This window comes from Mugil cephalus, chromosome 20 (assembly GCF_022458985.1).
Source record: "Mugil cephalus isolate CIBA_MC_2020 chromosome 20, CIBA_Mcephalus_1.1, whole genome shotgun sequence".
Taxonomy (NCBI): domain Eukaryota; kingdom Metazoa; phylum Chordata; class Actinopteri; order Mugiliformes; family Mugilidae; genus Mugil; species Mugil cephalus.
The window spans coordinates 8865208-8887447 of record NC_061789.1 but is presented as its reverse complement, the minus strand read 5'-3'; the positions used below and the strand labels follow the sequence as shown (position 1 = coordinate 8887447).

The following is a 22240-nucleotide window of genomic DNA, read 5'->3' as shown; positions in this document are numbered from 1 at the left end:
GTAGGCTACTGAGTACTTCCAGAACCTCCTGTAGTTTATACAGAGTAGTCCTCGCATCAGAAATGGCCACTAGATGGTAGTGTTAGAACAGAAATGGCAACCTGTTGAAATATTTTTTTTTTTTTTAGATCGGTTGAAGGAAAAAATAACATCATAAGTAAACGTGATACTTTCTAATTAATGTCATCAGTTACGTGCAGTCAAAAAGGCATGTGTAGAAATGATGTAAAAACAGAAACACACATATGGCCTGTTGTTCATGTTCTGGTATAGGAACCTAAAAGGATGTAGAGTGTTGTTGCTTTCAGAGTTTATTCTGTGCCGTATACAATGTTTCATTTACATAGCAGTACCGTTGCCCATATAGTTATGTACATTTTCTGTATACCTTTACGTGTCCTTGGAATTTCCCACTGCGGATAACAGCAAATGGTTTTGTGATGCAGCCGGGCCTAGAATTGCTGCAAACAGAGAATGGATTGACCAGGTTTCCAGAGGTCAACACAGGTCAAAATATGGAGCTTTCACTCACCAGTCTGGGTAAAGCTGGATGTCACATTTCCACTGTTCACTCTTCACATTATCACTCCATAAACCAGCTCACAGCTCAAGCTTTAATCAGATTATCCATGCAACAGCTGTCTGGAATTATAATTAAAGCTCAGAGTACACTGAAGGACAGTTTGGTTTACACCATAAGCCACAGTGGTTATAACTGTACATTCTGGGAATCAGATATTGTGGACTTCTGTACTAATGTACTATTATTGCCATCTCACAATAGTGAGAAAGAGCCCAATCTCGAGCTGACACTTCATATCCTTCATTACTTTTTAATCTAAATAATAATCAGGTTGTAAATCAATAACCAGAGTAGCTCTAATTAATTTTTTTTATGTTCTCTGTAATAAACAGGGCTACTGTAGTGCAGATCACGCTTGTTTGTTTTTTAAAAATGTTTTATGGCCTATATATATGTGTGACCTACTTGCATGCATCTGTTTTTTTTTAGTTTATTTATTTCCAATGGTACATTCCACTTCCTATAAAAGTATATCTTGTAAAATTTTAATTTTGCTCCTTTGTCACAGGCAAATTGCATGAGGTTGCTGTTGGAAGTTCAGTAAAGATCTCTGCAAGAATGGCTACTTTAATGACCAGTTTAAATTGACCAAATATAACATTTGATAAAGAGTTGATGAAACCTGAAGTTCCCAAACTTACCAAAAGAAGTTTTAGATTTGAACTGAAAATGCCTTTGTTTACATAATTGTTTAAGGAACTCAAAATCATTGTAGTACTGTATAGTCGATCTCTCATTCATTTGTAAAAATCCAAAGTAATCATGTCAGTGTTTGTTTTTCCGAACACACAAAATTTGGTCATGGGGTTCCTCAGGGTTCTGTGTCTGGGGCGATACTTTTCACCTTATGCTTTAGGAGGAAATGTTGCATTTGTTTATATGCAGATGACACCCACCTTTAAAAAGCTAGTTTATGCATCTTGTTACATCCATGCTGGATACTCTAGAAAGCCAGTTTGTCTAAAATGTTGCAGCTTTCACATCAGCTTGTCTTAACGGACTCCCTGTAAAAATCATACCCCTAATTCATAATTAAAAATCTTTAGAGTACCTACCCATATTTTCCCAACTAAACACTAAGTGCTAGCTAATATTACAGGCCAGTTTTGGGATCAAGACAGAAATTTGTAATACCAAACACATTAAGACCTTTCTAGGTAAAGAACCGCAAAGAAATAATAAGGGTCCAGGGGTTAAGTTACTCAAAACATTTATTTATCACAGAACATGGACATAATGCTTCATAGACAACAATCTTTAGAGCCATCTAAAGTAATTACATCAATAATCATCTACCTCAGATCACCAGTGCAAGTAGTTAACTGGAAATTATTATTAGTATTTAATATAAAGAAGGTTATTACAGATGCACTAAGTAATACTGGACTGACAACAAGGAGACAGGCACTGTTGTCGTCATCACCATCCTACAGACCCGGCACTCTTTGCTTCATTACAAGTATGTTCAGTACTAAATGCAACTCATACGAGACAAACCGACTCTGTGAACTATGCTTAATACATCGGGTGGGATATCATTTATGCAACATGATTGCAGAAAGATGTACATATAGATTCATATACACATTTGTATTAGATTATATTATGTTAACGAGAAAGAAATTAACGCGGTAACACCATCTATGTTCACATCCCTAAAACTTGCCTAAAAGCTTCACAGACACCGCTGGAGGTCCAAAGTGTTCCACAAAGTCACAATGGCAAGTGTTTTATAAAACTTGTGCTGTAAAGTTATTTGATAGACTTAACCCGCAGCTTTGTATTACCCATGATCCACCGTGTTGATAGACCACCCTGAATGATAAACCTGTGACTAAAGGTCAGCTAGCCACTGTTAGCCACAGTTTGCCCTGTTTTGATTCGTCTCACCCTCTGCACAGGTCCACGGACGGGCTCTGTGCAAATGTGGGACACGTCGCAAAGGTTCAAATGGGCTTTTTAGCGTTGTGATTGTTTTCAGTGGATAAGACAATCCCACACAGCAACAGCAACAAACCCAGTCGACACAGAATTGACGTTAATCAATGCAAAAGCTTTAGCAAGAACTCTACATTTGGATGAATGCTTGTAACCTGATATTGCAAGGTGGACAGCTGCTTGTAGTATCAGCACAAGTTCATAATATTAAATGTGACTGCACTTTTTATATAGTGTGTGATTTCAAATTTGTAGAATATTATTCCGGTCAGAAGTGGGAAACGCAGAATCAAATCTAGCAACTGAAATGAAGCTCTTGTTCAAGAATTAAACGAATGTGTTCACTTAAAGGTCACTGACGGCTGCTCTGATTTGAGCAAAAAAAAAAAAAAAATTAAAAAAAATTTAAAAAAAAAATAAATAAAAAAAGCACATTTAAGAAACATGCAGGCACTAAATCTATGACATTTTCATGGTCCATTTTAGATTCACATTTTTCTGGGCTACAACATTTCAAGCTGAAAAAGTCATTCGTATTAAGAACAACACACAACAGTCATTATTATTATTATTATCATCATTATTATTATTATTATTATTATTGGGCAGTTCAAATGGACAGAATTGTAAATGACATGCAAGCTGGTAAATTTCGTTGTAAATTTGTAGCGTGTTCCTCTGCATTCAGGACGGCTTCTTTACCACAAACTACGAGGTTTGGTCTGGAGTCTGGTGGTGAGTGGATGCTGGCATATGAGCCCTAAAACAAGCTGTATGCAACGCTCCGTTCTGAGGCTTTTATTCCAGTTCATTAGATTCAGGATATTGTTATTTACATTTATCTGTTGTGGTGCTGTATCTGATGTCTAAACCTCAGAATCTCAAGACTTCCTCAGAGACTCAAAAAAGGCCAGGCGTTGTGCGCATCGAGGCTTCTTTCAAATGAGTGGGGGGGTGGCCACCTTCCGCGATAGAGACAAAGACATCACCACAAAAAAAAAAAAAAAATGGAGCGATGAACACAAATTTACAGGTTTTTTTAGATTGACTTACGGAAATACCTCTTAAACCATGAAATTAAATTAAAATTGCTACTGTTTGGGATCTTAATGCCTCCAGTAGAGGCTGACATGGCCTATTTAGTAAAAAGTTTCCTTTACATGGATCAGTAAAGGGGTTCCTTCATTTGCTGACATACACCCAAGGTACTTATAGTTAAAATCAGCCTGCATGTTAAAACACGACTCCAGATGGGAGTCACTTCAGTAGATTTATTTCCCAGAAAATGAACCTTTAACAGAATTCTCAGCTATTCCAACACCTACTCCAAATCATTATCTTTGCGGCAGCACATTTAAGAGGACGTCGTTATCGTTTTTAAACTAGGGACAGCCAATTATTATTATCGTACTATTACTTTTTTAATTTATTTATTTTTTTACAGGCCCAGGATGTTCAAACAGAGGTTTTATAGGATATATTGTTGTGTGGATTGTGCTTTTTTATGACATAAGACTGTCTGGAGCTTCCTTCCCTCCAGTCACGATTAACTCGAGCTAGCGTAGTTGTACTCAGACGCCCTCCGTTCATTTATTTGTGCTGGGCCAACACGTCGTTTAGGATGTTGAGCAAGATGTGGACGTGGTACTCTTTGAAAACCAGCGCTGGGCGGAAACGGATCGATCGGTCCCCGCACCCTCCGAGGAGGACACCTGTAGAGGACAAATGCTGTTATTGCATGTCCACACTGGTTAAAAAAAAAAACGTCTATATGAAGGATAGATAATAGTGCTAATCAGAATGTATAAACAGTAGTAGCAGTCCAGCTATCTTTTATGTAGCTAGCGGAAATCCTGGTAATCATAAAGCGCAAACAACAATCAAAACTGTCATGGTTTATAGAGCACTCAGCCAAATCACACTCCTCTTAGCACGAAAGGGTGTAGAAATGAACTGGATGATAATGTGAAGTATAAATATTTTTATACCTTTGTCTCTGGCCTTTGTCAGGACCTTGTCGCGTGTTTTGTCGTCACAGAGATCAATAGCGCAGAAGGTCCCCTGTCCTCGAGCTCGGCTCAATAAGCCGGGATACTGAGCCTGGGAACCAGACGCATGCAAGTAGGTCATGTTCACACACACACACAAATATATATATATATACAGGCCATAAAAAAACAAAACAAGCGTGATCTGCACTACAGTAACCCTGTTTATTACAGAGAAAAAAATAATTAGAGCTACTCTGGTTATTGATTTACAACGTGGCACATATTGAATTATTACACATAAAGTTATTCAGTTGGCAAAACATTGTGACATTGATTAGTACTGCTGTTTTTATCAATACTCACTACTGGTCTGGAACTTCTTTGATACCGTCACTGTATTTGATACTGTTGTTCTGACTCTTTTTATTACTGTGCATTAAAATATCTTATTTAGATTTACTTATAAGGTTGTGCTTTTTTTCTTACATTTATCCCCCCAAAAGAAAACAAAAGCGGTTGCTCATTTTATCTTAAAAACATAAGACTCACTCATAAGTAGGGGTGGGTACTTCACGATACGATACACAATATACGATACGTATCGCGATACTTGAGTCACGATACGATACATTACTGCGATATTTTGACATTTCATTATATTTCAATATTCTACATAGTTCACTGATAATATATGTATATATACACACATAACTACAGAATATAAAATCAGATATAATAATTAATTGGACAAATTGATCCAAAAAAATAGATTAATCCAAATAATCCATTTCCAATTTATTGTACTTGTACAGAAAAAGTGGTGGTGAAGGTGTGGAAGTTGTTCACGATCTGCCCAAAACAGGACTTTTCTTTTTCTTTTAAAATCGATATTAAGACATTCAAAATCGATACTGTATCAGAAGAAAAAGTATCGCGATTTATTGTCATATCGATATTCTTTCCCACCCTTGCTCCTAAGACAAAAAATGTGCCTTCCAAATAAAAATAATAAATAAACTGTGTCCCTTCCTTGTTTTTCAAAGGGGTACACAAGTGTCGATTTCAGACGACTATCCAGTTATGAGGACAGGAGAATCAAAAATATTTATTTTATTCATATATTAAAATAAAATCTCTCTATAAAAAAATCTACTAAGGCAACAGCAATGATTATAATAGCAACAGTGTAATATTTCTCTCAAATCAAATGTGAATAAAATAATAAAATTTTGGACCAAACCACTGCTAAAGGATTCACTACCTGACAAGTAACGCAGGCATGGAGGGCAAAGACATGGACAATGCACAGATCTGCAGCTACATGCATACAGATTTAATTTTAGTAACTTTAATAACTTTCCAGCTTTGTTCAATATGCACACCCGCAACCCGAATGGTACCTGTAATTCATAAAGGCCGTTTAGCAAGGCTTTCCCAGAACGGGTCACTTCCTCCAGGAGGTTTTCTCTGCGGATCACATTGAGGACCTCGGACAGGAACAAGTTCTTGGATGGGTCGCCCATCCATGTGTTAAAGATCCGGTAACCCTGAGAACAAAACACAAGATGACTGTGAGGAGGCGGCAGATTCTTCCTCCCCCTTTAATTCAAATATTTAGAAAGATAATTTAGCCTTTTTGACATTTGTTTAACGTTACATATTTAATCTCGTTCTTTATTCATAAATATACCTACTCCTAATTTGGGGATACATTGTAGTTTACTATAATGATCATTATCTACCGGCAACAAAACAAACCTTATCGGCCTGTAGTTCATCCCTGTAGTAGTAGCCCCCGGTCAGAAGCTTCTTGCTGAAGGAGACGATGTCGGCCGGGTCGTCCATGCCCCAATGCTCGTGGGCCCAAAACTTCCCTGTGCTGCCCCCACCAGTCTGAACCTCGTCCACATGAAAAGCACAACCATGCTGGGGAGAGAAAAGGCCACATTTAAACACTTAGAATCCACCCGTTAACAAGGTGTGAAATTGTAAATTTGTGTCTCTTTCTAAAACGTCTTAAATGCATCCACTTTAACTAACACAGAACAGTCAGTCACCTTGCGTGCGATGTTACGGAGTTTTTTGAAGAAGTCCACCGAGGCGTGGTTGTCTCCACCTTCAGCCTGGATCGGTTCGATCACAATCCCTGCCACCGGCTTCCCCTTCTGCCTCCACTTAACGATCAGATCCTCCACCTGGAGACGAACCATCGTGATATTTAAAAGAAAGCTAGAAATCAAGACTTACATCCATTTCGTACTCTGAATGCAAAACATCAATTTATCCTAATCTTTGTGCAATTCATATCTTAAAAGATCAACTCAATAATGAATCTGAAAGACTGCGAATACAAAATGCACTTGGAGCTTTAATATAATATTTGGTTGGTTTCCTAAGACAACAGAACTAAATTATATGCTTGAATCCTGAAGTAAATCACTCTGTTGATTAACTAACAGACTGATTATATAATGCTGCAGCCTGGATCGCTCTTCATGGCCGTGCACACAGACACACACACACACACAGACACACACCTCCTCCAGACAGCGAGCCTCTTCCTGTGCGTTCTCCCTGGCGAACTCCTCCAGGGGATACTGCAGCCTCGGAAACGGAGCGATCGGCCAATCGAACGATGGCACATCCAGCTTGTGTATCACTTTGGAGTGTGTCGTCGCCAGGCAACCTAAAGAAAGCAAAAGCAAAGGACGCCGTGTTTACCACAAACTCTTTTATCGATCGCTGAGACAAAATCCAGGTCATGATGCTTCTAAAGTTTGGTTGGAGTTGGAGCCAATAAATGTTGATCGACGCTTTTTACTGCAGTCACTGCCACACTGAACGCTGCACTGAACTGAACTGATCAGGGCAAAATGAGTTTCCTGTGTGTTGGTCATGAGACTTTCCGAGTCCCGGTAGGACAGGTGACACCGTCGCATATTTCCAAGACCAAATGTTTCAGTGAAACTTCTTGTTGTCACCCTCTATTTAAACTAGGGCTGGGTGGTATGACCAAACATGTATGACACGATATTTATTTATTATCAAAATTCTGACAGTATCACTGTATATTTTTCATTTTCTACTGGTTGAGAGAGGAATTAATGCAGTAGATTGACTAATGATGGACTATTTTACTGTGATGATGAGTAAACATTGTTGACTAATCCCACACTAGTAGTAAAACTGGTTTGCAAGGCCCTGTTATGTGGAAATCTGGGGACATTTACAGCTCGGACTAAAATAATAAGTAAATAAATGTTATCAAGATGAAATTAATAAACGGGTACAATTACGGTTTCATTTTTTTTTACATATTTAAACACATTTAAGCTGCTATATCTCCATATATGTCCATAGCAGCGCGACCGGCTACCGTAATACCTGTAGTCTGCGCGCAACATTTTTTTCTATTTCATAAAAAGCTAAAATTGGGGACATTTTCAGGGACAGCTTTATGTAAAAAACAAAAATACACAACTGACACAACACCATTTATTTATTTTTTTTGGTACAAGTCCTCTTATGTTCTACAGCTTCATTTTTTGGACCTTTCCATCTTCACCATGCCTTAATTAAAATGGAATTGCAGTCATCTCAATAATAAGATAACTTACCACCTTGTGCCACCAAAGCTTTTTTTTTAACGAACATCCTAACAACTCGCAGAATTTCGTTTAAACATATGTTCATGTACATGTTTACGAGTGTATGAATAGGTTTGTGTATATCCACCATATGTTTAGGATTTAATGGTAAAGGTTTTAGTTTTTGTGTTCACAGTGAGCAGAATAAATTAACGTTTCCCACAGAATACAACCACCAGCCTCAGCATCAGCCAGTGGGCGGCTTTCAAATTATTACCTGTCGCCCTTCATCCGGTCTCACTTCAAACAAGTCGAGCTGCTTCGCCCAATTATTATGTGCAACACAGTACAAAGGTGTTTAACGTACCCAATGTTCTTCCGTGGAAACCTCCCATGAAGGATAAAATACTGAGATCTGGACAACCGGGGGACTGGAGACGGAAAGGTGGAAAGATGAAGCGAGTGAGTAACAGAGAAATGAAGAAGCAGAAAAAATAATTATGAGAAATAGGATTTAGAATTAAAAATAAAATGTTACCTGGTTTATCATGCAGGAGCTCATCTCTTCATTAGATGGCGTGTTGTGGCCTCGCTCCTTGTTCTAGAGAAAAATAAAAAGAAACAATGTCATAGTTAAGGTTATGGTGCATTATGGGAAATGTTGGATCTAACATTTTTTGGGTCTTAAACTTTGGCCGGATTTGGATTCAGCTGACAACAGAAAACAAATGCGTATGCTAAATAATGACAGAATGTGGTAAAAAAACTACACTCAAAACATCCAGATTTTTGTCAAATATGTCTCATTTATTAAAACCGGAAGAGTGAAATGTTTTTTTTTTCATAGATATCATGTGCAAATATGTCATCAACATGTCTGAATAAAATTCATTTGGAAAACTGTTGTTATATTTTAGTAGTAAACAAATAAAAAGAACAATCAACCCACTTATTTTGCACTTATTTTTCTTGAGAAATGCCATTTTTTAAGGATAGTTTATTATATGTAAACATTCTCCTTATTTATTTAATGAGACGGAAATCAGTTCATTTGCCCACTGGCCTTTTGCATAATTTATTTTTTATTCTTTGTGTAAGATGACGCATGATCATTTTTGATTCCTTCATTCCTTTTGATGCCTTTCTGATTTCCTCCATTAATTCAAAATTTCTGTCTTTCTCAAGTCTATCTGTGCTACAGCGATACAGAGATAATACAGTTGGGCAACTTCTTTTTCCCTTTTTTTTGTTTAATTTTAGTTTTTTCTTATGTCTTGTAGTTTAGTTGAATGTCGTTTGTTAAACCACTTGTACTCACCCTGTACCAGATGAACATCGCTTTGTAAGCGTTTTCATTGGAGCAAGAGCCGCACGCCATCGTCTGAACACGAGTCATTCCAGTTGGAGCCACCTGAAAGGAAGTGAGAGGTGGGGATTATACCACGGTTGTTCCACCGCCACTATTTATATACGACTACGTCTATGTTGCATAGAGAGAATGTGATACTGACTGTGAGAAGACTTTCAGTGATTTTGTCCGGGAAGTTCTCAGGAGGCAGGATCCCAAGAGCGGGTCGGTTCACGAACGTGCTCTGAAAGGAAAAAAACAAATAAATAAATTCAACAATACACACAAATGACGACTCATATAATATTAATAATAATCATATGTATTGTATGTAGTGAAAACTTTGAACAGAACGTTGTGACGTCATGATGAAACTGTCCTTTGACATGTTGGATATAAAATGACTTTCATCAAACTGGATATTTGTTATAACATTTAATCCAAGTTAAAGCGTGATGCGTTGAGGTATTGTATATCAAGATGTGTTTTCTGAGGTTTTTGACTTCTGACCAAATGTTAATTATTTCGTCCCTGAGTCCAAGCAAGTGAATGTCTACATCTGACAAATGTCCATAAAGTCATTCCTGAGATATTTATTTGTTTTATATCATATTCTCATCATGATTTTAAACCAGAAAAAGTTAGATCACAGGTGTCAAACATAAGGCCCCCGGCCCAAAAGTGGCCTACCAGAGGATCTAACCTGGTCTGCAGAAAATTACATAGTAGAAAATAGAAAATAACTATTTTAGTAAGAGAACACAAGACTAAGAGCCAGGACTAAACAGCAGACAGCAATGTGCCCTTATTTTTCTTAAGAAACTTCATTTTTTTTTTTAAAGAATAGTTTATTAAATGTTAACATTCTCCTTATTTACTTGTTGTTCTTGGCGCTAAATCGAATGGAAAAAGTCTGGTGTTGTTGCTGCTTGTACGTTATTATTATCACCCCTATGTTAGATTATCCAAACTATGGACAAATTAATTTAATAAAACAAATGCGGTGAAACACCCAACATAAATATTTTTAAAAAAAGCACATATTACAAAAATAGAATCATTTTCTTCACTGAGTACATTGTCTAGTGCTGAAAACATCACCGAAGCGCCATACGCGACGACATGAAAGATCTTGCAACGTTAGGAGGATTTACCAGATTGTTGGGGTTGGTCATAAGCTTCAGGAGAGCAGGATGGTTGTAGCCTGAGGGAGGACAGAACGGGAGGGGTTTCAGAAAATCTAGCCAATGTTTCTCATAGAAACTGGAATAAATCTGAGTACACCCGCATGGATTCATTTAAAGTGGTATTCTTCCTTTATATTGCACATTAAACCAACATCTCACACAACAAAAGTGAAGCTCTCTTTCTTTAGACTCTTAAGAAAACCTTTTTTTTTTAATGGGCCCGATCCAATCGAGAAGAAAAACAAAAAATAACATCACTTAAGTTTCAGATTGTTCACGTGTATCTACTTGTTTAGTGTTGATTATCAATCGAAAGAAAAACCTTCTGCCGAGACTTGTTCGTTTCAGACGGTGAATGAGCTACGAGGCTTCTTAAAGGGCCAGGATTTTTATTTATTTATTTATTTTTTAAACTAATCTAACTAAACGAATTAATCTCCTTTTTCAAAAACAAAGAGCCTGAAATGAAAACCGCGTCTGATCATTAACTTGTAGGAGAAAACAAGGTCACACAGAGGGAGAGAAAGAGCAGGAAACCAGGACTTCTATGCTAATGTGTTTTTTTTTTTTTTTTTCCATATAAGTCATTTGAATGCTGGAGTGCAAATCCACAAACCCCGGGAACCTCAGCCTCAGACAAAAAGAACCGAGCGAGACACGTTCGCTTCAAATAACCACATTTTCATGTAGATTTATCACTTCTTCTGTAAAAGGGTAAGATGTATGAGACGTTTGTGATTACTGGGACAAATAGTAGAAGGTATTTTTCTAAATAATTTTGACTAAAGTTATATTTTTCCAAATTTAATCACATTTCCCTCTGTCCCTAAATGAGGTTTATGGTAATTTTGAATGTGTTCGCTAGCTGTAATGTAATAAAATACCTTTATAAGTTGGTGTATTTCTTAAAATTTCAAAAACCTAAGTTGGGAATAAACATTTCCTGCGATGGGATTTCATCCCGTTGGCCCACGGTACTAACCAATGGGGATGGAGGAGATCTGAGTGTAGATGTCCAGCATGCGGTTGCCGTCCACGTCCACCAGGTAGTTTCCTCTGCTCTCCTCATAATTACAGAAGAAGTTGATGGCCCCAACGTTCTGGGAAGAGACATGTTCCGTATTAAAAAACAGCACACAGCAGTAAAATGCAGTCTAATGCTCAAATAAAACTACTTGCTAATCTCTTTGGTTGATCAGACATTTATTTATATTTTTATTATTATTTTTTTAGTAAAGGGACAAATGGAGGTAGAAAACTTTATCTGCATGTTTATGTCAGTTCTGTTTGTCTTTATATTTTAATACAAAATGATAATAAAGATAATGTATATTTATAATTTACATTGGACCCAGTTTAATATAGAACACATATAGTAGGTTGGGGTCCCTATTTAATCTCTCCATCAGTTTGGGGGTACTTGTCCTGAAAAACGTTGAAGACTCCCAGTCTATACCAATCCGCTGGAAGACAATGATACAAATTTGGAAAATCTTTAAGAGCAAAACTAAAACCTCGAGCATAAAAAACGTACAGTATTTTATAGTGTGTAATTTGTAGATATTTTAGCTATTTTCAGATTTTAAAACATTACGCAAGCTGCAAAAGTTTCAAAAAAAGTTTCAGACTTGGAAAACTTTTCTAAAATTTTAGAACAATTTTTGAATTTTTTTCATAATTATAAAATTTAATTATACTGTGATATTAATCCCATGGATCTCTCTTTTAACTCGTACAGTCAACAAACAGTGGTGGAAAAACGTTTTTGGACACAAATATTAAGTATTATCGGGAAATATTTGTGGAGAAATCTTTTTTGTGTGTGTTTCAAAAGGTGTGGCTGCATTAGACACACAACAACAATGACAAATTCTATTTATTTCGTTCACTGCTTAGAAGAAGAACTTTCAAACGTACTGGCTTTATATAGGCACAAAGCACAACAACAGAAACATGCGTCTTTTAATAAAACGGCCTTCATTAGTGGATCACCAGTACCAAAATACTTCCTACATTTCTTATGTGTTTAGTATTAAGTTTTTAATGGCTGTTTTAGGATTTGTTTAGTATTTTGTCTGTGACTGTCCTAAAAAAAATTGCACTTGAACAGTATGGACTGGACCGGTACTGGTTAATTGGTTAACCAGACCACGTAAATCCCCTCTAGGCACAACAGAAAATGAGAAAGCCTGAAGCAAGATGTGGAAAACCTGATAAATTAAGACACTGCATGTGATGAATATGCACGTAATGATATATTAGCACGGACACAGGTGGAAGTCAGTAGCTGCTCATTACATGGATGATTTTGTTTTGTTTTTTATTTCTGCCTTTCATCAATAATGACTCCCAGTGTGTGTGTGTGTGTGTGTGTGTGTGTGTGTGTGTGTGTGTGTGTGTGTGTGTGTGTGTGTTTGCTGGATCTAAACTCATGCTTCAAGCGAACGCACACTTCTATTTATAGACGTAAACAGCTGAACAGGACACTACTGGCATCACACACACACAAGAAATATTTTATTTAGCGCTCAATCCGTCCAGGATGCTGGAGCTCAGATGAAGCAGATGGTCGTCTGAAACGCTGCTATTTAAGCCTTTCGATATGACGGCAAAATCACGGAAATGATTATATATGTGGCTCCGCGTGTATACGTGACTTACACGCGTGCAGACGAGCTGCTGGAAGGCTGCAGATTTCTACATATGTCTTGACAATGCCACTATAAGTGGAACAGCGCTTCTGCTCCGGGGTTTATTTAACTAGTTCACTGAGTTAACATAATTGGAGATTCTATCCGGCCACAACGAGCTCAACGTTATTTCAGCTCCTGCTTTCCGATCCAATGCACAATAATAAAACCACAAAATGTTTCGCAGAGAAGCACGTTAAAACTCTTGATGTTTGTGATTAATTAGACTCGGGGTTGGGTGATGTCTGCATCAAATCTGCAGTTCAGTTTTGAACAGGGAGGTCAAAAAGTGGCCCAGTCTATCATCGCAACCTTAAACTATACATCAACTTAAAAAGAATACAGGACATAATAACACACTAACAATTCTCAGCTCACCTGGATCTCTCCCAGCTGTTTCGTCAGCTCCTACAAAAAAAAAAAAATAACAAAAAATGTGATATTCAGTCATATTTAGTCAATCGAATGCACCTATTTTATGCTCCTTACTAGTGATCGTGGCCCGGGGACTGCAGTCTTCATGGACGGTCCGTCGTAGTCGAACTCCATGTCAGCCTTCGCCGCCGCCTTGCTGACATATCTGCACCCTGGTGGAGGAGACGCAAAAAAATGACGGCGGCGCACAGACGTGGAAACCGTGCCTTCAAAAAAAAAACTCGACTCACTGATTAAGTTACGTAGTGAAAGAGTGAAAAAACAGGAAACTCATTGTCAGCTGACCTCTAACCTCTCGTGTTCAAGTCAAAGCGGTCTGAAGGGTCTGGGCACGCAATGTCAGCAGGACTGAATAAAAATAAATAAATAAAACTGAAGGCAAATGTCAAAGGAATGATCTGCACACAGAGAGAAATGTGCAGAAAGCAGAAAATTTTTAAAAAAACAAAAACAACAAAAAAAAAAACAGCTGGGTGGTTGTGCAACACATGCTTGATGGAGACCATCTGAGCCTTGGCTTATGTTATAAACAGAGGCTTCCATGTAAACACCGCATCCTGGATATGTTCAAAACCACCGAGCTCAAAAGTAATTATCCGAGTCTAAATATCACTGGATCCTTAAACATGTGTCTCTGAGAGAGCCACGGCCACTCTACTGTGAGTAGAGTCAGGAGCACAGGGACAGAGGTGGATCCCCATCAGGTCTCTGCTTCTTTTTTAATTAAGGCCTTTTAATTAATTTAACTCATTTACAAGAGAGACTTGACCAAGATGACAGCCTTTGATAGGCGCCGCATAGTTATATGAGAACATAATTCATTCACAGCCATCGCATGTGGGACACCAAGGTGTGGATTCTCTGGTTTTACCTAAAAGACGTCCCCTGTACTGTCTGGATCTTTGGGGAATGATACAGATACAAGCAGCTTAACTCCTTGTAAAGATGGCTGGGCTAAGCTGTAAGTCCTTTACAGCATAGATCTTCAAAAAACTCTTTGGTTGATTGGACATTTTTTATATATATTTTTTAAAATTTTCTCCACAAATTTAAATTAATTCAAATACACATCAATATGAATCCGACATATTTTAGTAAAGAGATAAATTGAGAAGTAGAGTGCATGTAAAAACCTCTGAGCAGAACCTTAGAGACGCCTCTCGGGGCAGATGGTGTGTTTGGGGGCCCATATGACCGTTGGGAGACTCCAGTGTCCAGAGCTTAATATTAGCAAAAACTGAGTAAGAAAAACTAATGTCAGATGCACATCAGGATGTGTGCCAGAAACAACAGCTGAAATTTTACATTAGATAATTTCCCCCGTTCTTCTTCGTGTGACTGGACCTAAATTTTGGCACTGCTCCACCTCCTTCGGGGGACCTGACCCGTCCTGAAGCATGCAGCTGTCTCTGGACAGCTGGTGGGACCTCCGCCTGTTGGCGGGGCTCTGTTAATTTCATTTTTATGAATGTAAAAAGAAAACTTTTACATTGAGGAGATCATTTCCCATTGCATGAGGATCAATCAATATTGCCCTTGCCACATTTGCTAACTAAGAAGTGAACAAAATACTTCCAAACAGAACTGCTCCTGAAGACCAGGCTTCTCTCATGGCTCACTGCCATTGTTGTGCGAGTCTGAATGGGTGAGTGACATGCAAATTGTGGAGTGCCTTGTAATTGCAGTCCATAAAATGGAGCTCAGTCACGTCTGGCTTATGTTGTCATCAAGGGAAGATGGAGGTCCACTCGTCCCCTGCTGGACATCTGCCCCAGCCATCAAACACACCTTCCAATGTTATGCTTCCTGTCGTAGTTTTCCCCAGGGTTTACCCCCAGCATCGTACCTTTACATTATCATTTCAAAGGCCCACTCGATCGTCGCGTTCAACCCTTGTTCAGGTTGCATCAATCTGGTCACAGATGCATTCTATAAAGACGCTTTTGTGTAAATTGTTGATGACTGATTGTATGTACTGCCCACCAGGGGTATAATAAAGATTATTTGACCCCTTGACATTGATGGTTGAGTCCGTGTTGCAAAGTTGAAAGTCGAGCTTATTTCACTGGAAAAATTCTAGGCATGATTGACGCTTCAACCCGGAGGTCTTCCTCAGGGTGAGTCCAAGTTGCAAAACTCGTTTCCCAAAGTCCAGCGTTATCAAGCATCCAGTCATCTCGGCACAAGATATAATTTATTGATGTCACAGTTCATAGAAATGCTAACGAAGAAACAAGTAACACCTGTGGCTAAAAGTAGTCTTAAATAGGTGTATGAATTTCGTCTTCCTACGACGAGAATCTTGATACGTCAGGGCCATGAGTTACGGGGCTACCTAGGGGTGGGGAAAAAAATATCGATATGGCAGTATATCACGATATTTTTTTTAATCGATACAATATCGATTTTGAATGCCTTAATATTGATTTTAAAAGAAAAACGACTTCCAAAGCTCCATCCCCACTTTTTCTGTACAATTGCAATGAACTATATAAACAATATATCACAATATCAAAATTTCGCAGTAATGTATCGTACCGTGACTTAAGTATCATGATACATATCGTATTGAGAACCTGCCGCTGATGTGAAATTAACTCTGTCAGTCTGGTAAACAGCTTCTGCTGAATAATTAAGCTGAACCAGAACTGAACCAGAAAAATCCGACCCAGACAAGCCTATTGATGATTGACACGAGAGGGGGAACTTTGACACATCCCACGGCCTCGAAGTCTCTGCAAAACAGGCAGAGGCAAATTGATAAGCACATCTTGCATGAGGTCAGTCAAACATTTACGCCGATTACATAACGCTGCTCTATCTTCCATTTTCGCTGAGGAAGTAATTAAACTTCATAATTTGTTGCGATGTTTATCTACAACTTTACCTGAAGAGCTGAGCCACAGGTTTTTCTGGAGGGAGAGGACGAGCTGACGGCTGATCAGAGAGGTCGCCATGACGACGCAACCCCTGGACAAGAAACGAAAAGAAAGGGAGAGGCAGAAGTTGCCCTCAGGTTCTTAATTCACCAAGCACCTACGGAAAAAGAGAAACACAAAGAGTAGATTAATGGTAAATACAGTAATCAGACGAAGAGCAACATGTTCCAAGCTGTCATTGTGTCTACAGATTTATCTGCTCATTGTCATCGGTCATCGGGTCAAAAGATGAGCTGAGGTTTGCGGAGACGTCTGCCAAGCAATTGGTTGAAACTAGTCAAAATAGTCACCCTTAGTTATGGCATTATATTGGCACAAGAAACCTGATCAACAACTCTATAACTGGAGGAATGACTCCAGCAAGCACAGGTAAACAATTACTACCAAAACGCCATAATGTTATTCCTCCTTCTGAAGTCTACAGTGCAGGAAACGTAGGTAAAATAAAACCACATTACAACATCTCAAGGGTAATACTGCACCATGCAACACAGTCAGCACAGTGAGGGAAAATGCAAAAGGGAAATAAGACATTTGATTAAAGGAGAATTAAGTTCTAAAGCATCTTGTCGTTTAATTTGTGCCATCACTCGTGGGTCTTTTTCAATTTACTCACATGAGCGGCTTAAAAAAACCCGAAAAACGAAAAAAAGGACGACTACGAAGACGAGATGGTTTTTTCAACGTACGATCAAAAGCCCCTCTGGCTCATTGGTTGGTTGAAGAATGCGCACAAGACCAAGACATTAATAATCAGTCATTGGTTATAATGTGGGTGGAGCTCATTTTCATTTTTATGCGTATAACACTGTGCTATACTGTGCTCCTCCTTCCAACACGGAGGCCTGTACCAACTTGCAGACTGTTTTTAATACCATCCAGACTTTTTCACCTAAAATTGCTTTTAAATCCTGACAAAACTAAGGTAATGTTGTTTCTTAATAAGCCAAAACCCAACAACATCTGAGATACTGTTGCTGTTCAAGGAAACTAGTGATCATCCCCTGCTATAAATATCTAGGTATATGGACAGACGACTACCTGTCTTTTTCAAGGTTGGTGAGGTTGAAGTTACGGTTTTATTTTACAAACAGGAGTCGTTTCTCCTTTGAGGCCAAGAAGAAATTCATTTTGAGGATGTATGGGGATATTTTATATATGAATGCTCCAGCCCATTGTTTGTGAATGTTGGACACAGCGTATCACAGTGCTCTGAGGTTTAACCACAAACAGTGCAGTTCTGACTCGTCCCTTCTTTTTGCTCTATTACATTTGCTCCTTGATTGCTCAGGAAGCTGGTGGTATCTCTAGCTTGAGATCGCAAGATACCAAGTACCAATTGTAAGGACTGAATTGGGTAAAAAGCCATTTAAGTGTTGGGTTCCTCTCACCTGAGGTCTTCAAAAAGACCTGAGTCTGGAGAACCTTATCCTGCTGCCTAATTTTAAAGTTCTCAATAATAAATACATAGGTTCAATGTTATCATTTGTATTGGATCAATATTACTTTTAATGAATCTGTCGTTGTTTGTTGTGTCCTGTCGGTAACTTGTTAAGCTGCTGCTATTTGGGCCAGGTCTCCCTTGAAAATGAGATCATTGATCTCAATGGGACTAACCTGGTAAAATAAAGGGACAAAAGAAAGGCTCCATCACCTTAAAAAAATAAAGAGGCATTTATCGTTCAGGCGGATTATTGTTTGTGACGGGTACGATCCCGTGGAGATGTTCTGCTTAGATGACTGCGTCGACCACGTGAACAATTCAGACACTCTCTCCGCAAAGGCTTCGAGAAGTAGCTGCCTGAAGAACATCAAAACAAACACGGCAACATTACATCACCAGGAGAAAACAAGAGTGAGGCAGGGTGAAAAGGAAGACGGGGCACGCTTGTCTGCTCTTCTTCCTCGCTCGCCCCTCTCTTATGTAATACTGGCGGCGGGAACAGGAATATTCCGGTTATCTGCCTTCACGCAGAATGAAAAACCCTTCACACACAATCGCCTGCGCGCACACTCGATCGGACTGCACATGTGAACGCACAAGAAAAAAGAAAAAAGAGCACAGCAACCAAGGACACACACAGATGAACATGCGTGCGCTCACAGGCGGTTTCTTGGCAACACCTCGCGAACTGGATGAAACTGGTTTAGATTGCAAGAGTTACACAAGACAGCACATTCGTACGCAGAGGGCTGTAACCTCACTTAACCCGAGTGGACCGCGCGAGGGGGTGGATGAAAAAGTGACGCCCGAGGGGAGACATAAAGCTTGAGGCTAAATATGATCGGAACGTGAACGGTGAAGGGAACGCAGCAGCACTGAACCACCCGTCCGTCGGCTTTATCCTGCAGAGGGACGCAGGAGACTGGATGGAGTTCATCCCAACGGTGCACTGGTGCGAGAGGCTTGAGACTGGGGGGGAAAAGCCGTTCACACGCGCAATGAGAAGGCACATTTAGACTCACCACCTCATGCATTACACACACACACACACACACACACACACACACACACACGTCTCCGGACTGTTGAACCTGCACAAACGCAAAGCAGGACACGCAAACTCACACACTCACAGGTTGAACCCAGAGGCGTACACCGCTGCACCACCATGTCGCCCGCAGCCGGCGGTGGATTTACGACGCCGCCGCGGCTGTCCCAAGCATCTGCTCGTCTGCGTTTGCTTATTTGCGTGCGCGGCTCAAGTTCACATGAAGTTCAAACCCAGATTTCTTTCACGTCCCTACCCACTTGATCTGGCGGCAACAGAATTTTAAGACTCTTTGGGACTAAAAACTGACTAGTGATGGGAAGTTCCAATGAAGCATATCAGAGGGTTAAATGAGAACAGGTTTGATTAAAAAAACAAATAGACGTGATCTCAGCTGTCATCACAATCTCTGACCCTCAGCCTTAAGAGAAGCCTTTCACATGTCAGAAAAAGAAAGTGTTTTTGTTCTTTTTGTTTTTTCCAGCTTTTGAAAATTTTTTTGACTATTACCAAGAGCTCCTGCACTGTATCCAGCTGTCCGCCCACTCTCCACGAACCCTCCCACGTCTTACTAAACGTACAGAGAACAGGGTGATTTATCTTAGAAACAAGCCTAGGGTTGTTACTTAATGATTCTCACTTACAACTTCAGCCACTGCTACCACCACCCCCCTTCCCCCCGCTCCCCCTCGGGCAACCAACTCAGGGACCAAGTTAAAATGCAGCTGACACGGCCAACGAGTCGCCATGGGAACCGTGCAGGCCCAAAAGGAAAAGGACAAGAAAGAGACGGAGCGTCTCGGCGTGTAAAGAAAAAAAAAAAGGGTCCAGAGAGTGAGGGAGAGCTGCCACCACTGTTGAATTTTCTCTCGACCGCTTCATTTATAAACCACCACTCGGTGCACGGCGAGTTGTAAAACTGTGGCAGAATTACAGTCACTCATTGGGACATTTCTCTGATTTTAGAATAAGCTCCTCCATCCGGGTCAACCCGCATCATTCTTATTCGTGTCCATTCATACTGACAAGAGTTTAACACATCACATTTAGATATGAGAGATAAAGTGTGGGGTGATAAAGAGAGAATTTTTTCCATGCAAATCAGTGTAATCAGCAACTTAGTGATGATAGACTGGCTGTGACCAGCTGGGGTTATCTATAACATGAATGAACACTGAAGTGCTGACTGGAAAACTCTCTATTAAATTGAGAACGAGTCCGGTCAATTGCACATTGCATCACACCGGTCTGCCGCTGTGACGCAACGTGCGATGCAGGTAAATTGGAAGCTAAGGGGGAAACTTAACTTAACAGCGCCGTGTCCCAAGTAGACGGAGGCAACCTTGACTAAAACCTGTGCCACGGAGGCAATTTTGGAACGCGTCCCAAGTAAATATCAGACAAATTAAACTGCCTGTCCCAGATTCTGAGAGGCCTTCAGTGAACATTGATTCAGGAAAAAATGTCCAGTGAAGTACAAAAGTATAATAAAATATGAATGATGTTGCGTAGTAAGTGATATGCAGTGACATTAATCCGGTCACTGAACAGGATATTCCCACGTTTTCCTGTGTAGACAACAAAACCCAGAAGAGTGTGTTAAGATTGCGAATTCAGCAAGACAGAGGGAAGAGTCCATGAAATTTGTTGCAGGAGAACTCAGTCTAAAAAGAGAAGCAAAACAAGTTCAGTTTCATTTTCTGATGAAACTAAATTAGTATGGATGCTGAAGCAGTACGCTGCTAAACACTGGAGCCGGTTACATACTCCCAAATGTCCTCCAGAAGAATGAGATTCTTTCTTCTTTTTTTTTGCCCTCCCTTTCACTACATCTCAGCTTGTTTTGAAGCCGGGGTCAGAATACAGGGTCAGCCTGCAGACTTTATACTCGAGGGGCCGGTAACCTTAAACACCAAGCCACCGCCCCTGGCCCAAATTTGACAGTAAAGGCGAAGAAAAGAAAAAATATGTCAGCATTTTATTACAGACTTGCAATACATTATTTATTTGATCATTTCGGTTCAGTTCAGAGTGAGTTTATGGATATTTGGGAGTATTAACTGAGCTCTACTAGAGCAAAATAAAGTGCAGATCATGTCATTTCCCGTTATTTTTTTTTATTATTTATGATGATCTCTTGGTGGCCATTAGTCACTGAATGTTAAGTTGCACAACTGCATTGACAAACATTTGCAAACTTCTCCTATTACAGTGAGCTAAAATACTGTATGTTGGTGATTCAGATGCATGCAGACAAGGGAATTCATGCTGCTCCTGCAACAACACAACCCAGACTCACCCCATAACCCAGGGAGAAGAGAGCGCATTCAAATTATTGAGACGTTTCTAACTGTTTGCTTTTTTTTGCGATTCTGGTCTTCCCCAGAGAAATCTGGCTGCGGCTGGATCTGGCTGGCTCACACGGTGCAGTTCACACGCTGGTATCAGATGGTTTTGGCTCGAGACCCAATTCTAGCGGTTTGTGCAAAACAGAGCCAGACGTTTCATAAGATGCTTTCTGCAGACTCCTGCGTAACCCGACGCCTTGACGGTCCAGCAGCGCGCACAAAAACACAATCACGGCCGTGTTATTTCCAGACCCAACAACACAGCGGCAGCAGATTGATCGGGTTGAGGGGTTTAGTGATGGAGGCTTCGAGGGATGACTTACCGATGATCCAGAGACGGCAGCGGGGATCAGCGCCTAAAGAATCCCTGCAGCGCAGCAGGAGTGTTGGACGGCGGCACAGACACTGGTCTACCCCGTGGACCGAAGTGAGGACTTGCCAGACAGGCCTATGGTCTGTGCGGGAGGAGGAGCTTGTTCTCTGCCTCTCTACCACCACTTTTTCCTCCTAGTGGTTAATTGGCGGTTTGCAAACTACCACTTGGTGCGGCACCGCAACCAACTGGTGCGTGCCCAATTCAGGGACCACCATCTTCAAAAACACCCCTTCTCTCGAATTGCTGCGGTACTGAAATAACACTCATTCCCTGGACTTTGTTTCTCCAATTTGCCTGTGTAAAACCACAGATATTTTTTTATGTTT

General features: G+C 39.9%; 1 protein-coding gene across 1 annotated transcript; it reads right to left on the bottom strand.

Moving 5' to 3' along the window:
- Positions 1–1776: 1776 nt before the first annotated feature.
- Positions 1777–22018, bottom strand: abat (4-aminobutyrate aminotransferase). Its single transcript, XM_047571725.1, has 16 exons — positions 21862–22018; positions 16647–16795; positions 13814–13911; positions 13703–13732; positions 11617–11734; positions 10602–10651; positions 9611–9691; positions 9418–9510; positions 8638–8700; positions 8467–8530; positions 7050–7198; positions 6570–6707; positions 6271–6438; positions 5913–6059; positions 4510–4621; positions 1777–4233 (listed from the first exon to the last, which is right to left on the bottom strand). The coding sequence occupies exons 2-16, from the start codon at positions 16714–16716 to the stop codon at positions 4112–4114; spliced, it is 1503 nt and encodes a 500-aa protein (XP_047427681.1). The 5' UTR covers positions 16717–16795; positions 21862–22018; the 3' UTR covers positions 1777–4111.
- Positions 22019–22240: the final 222 nt, after the last annotated feature.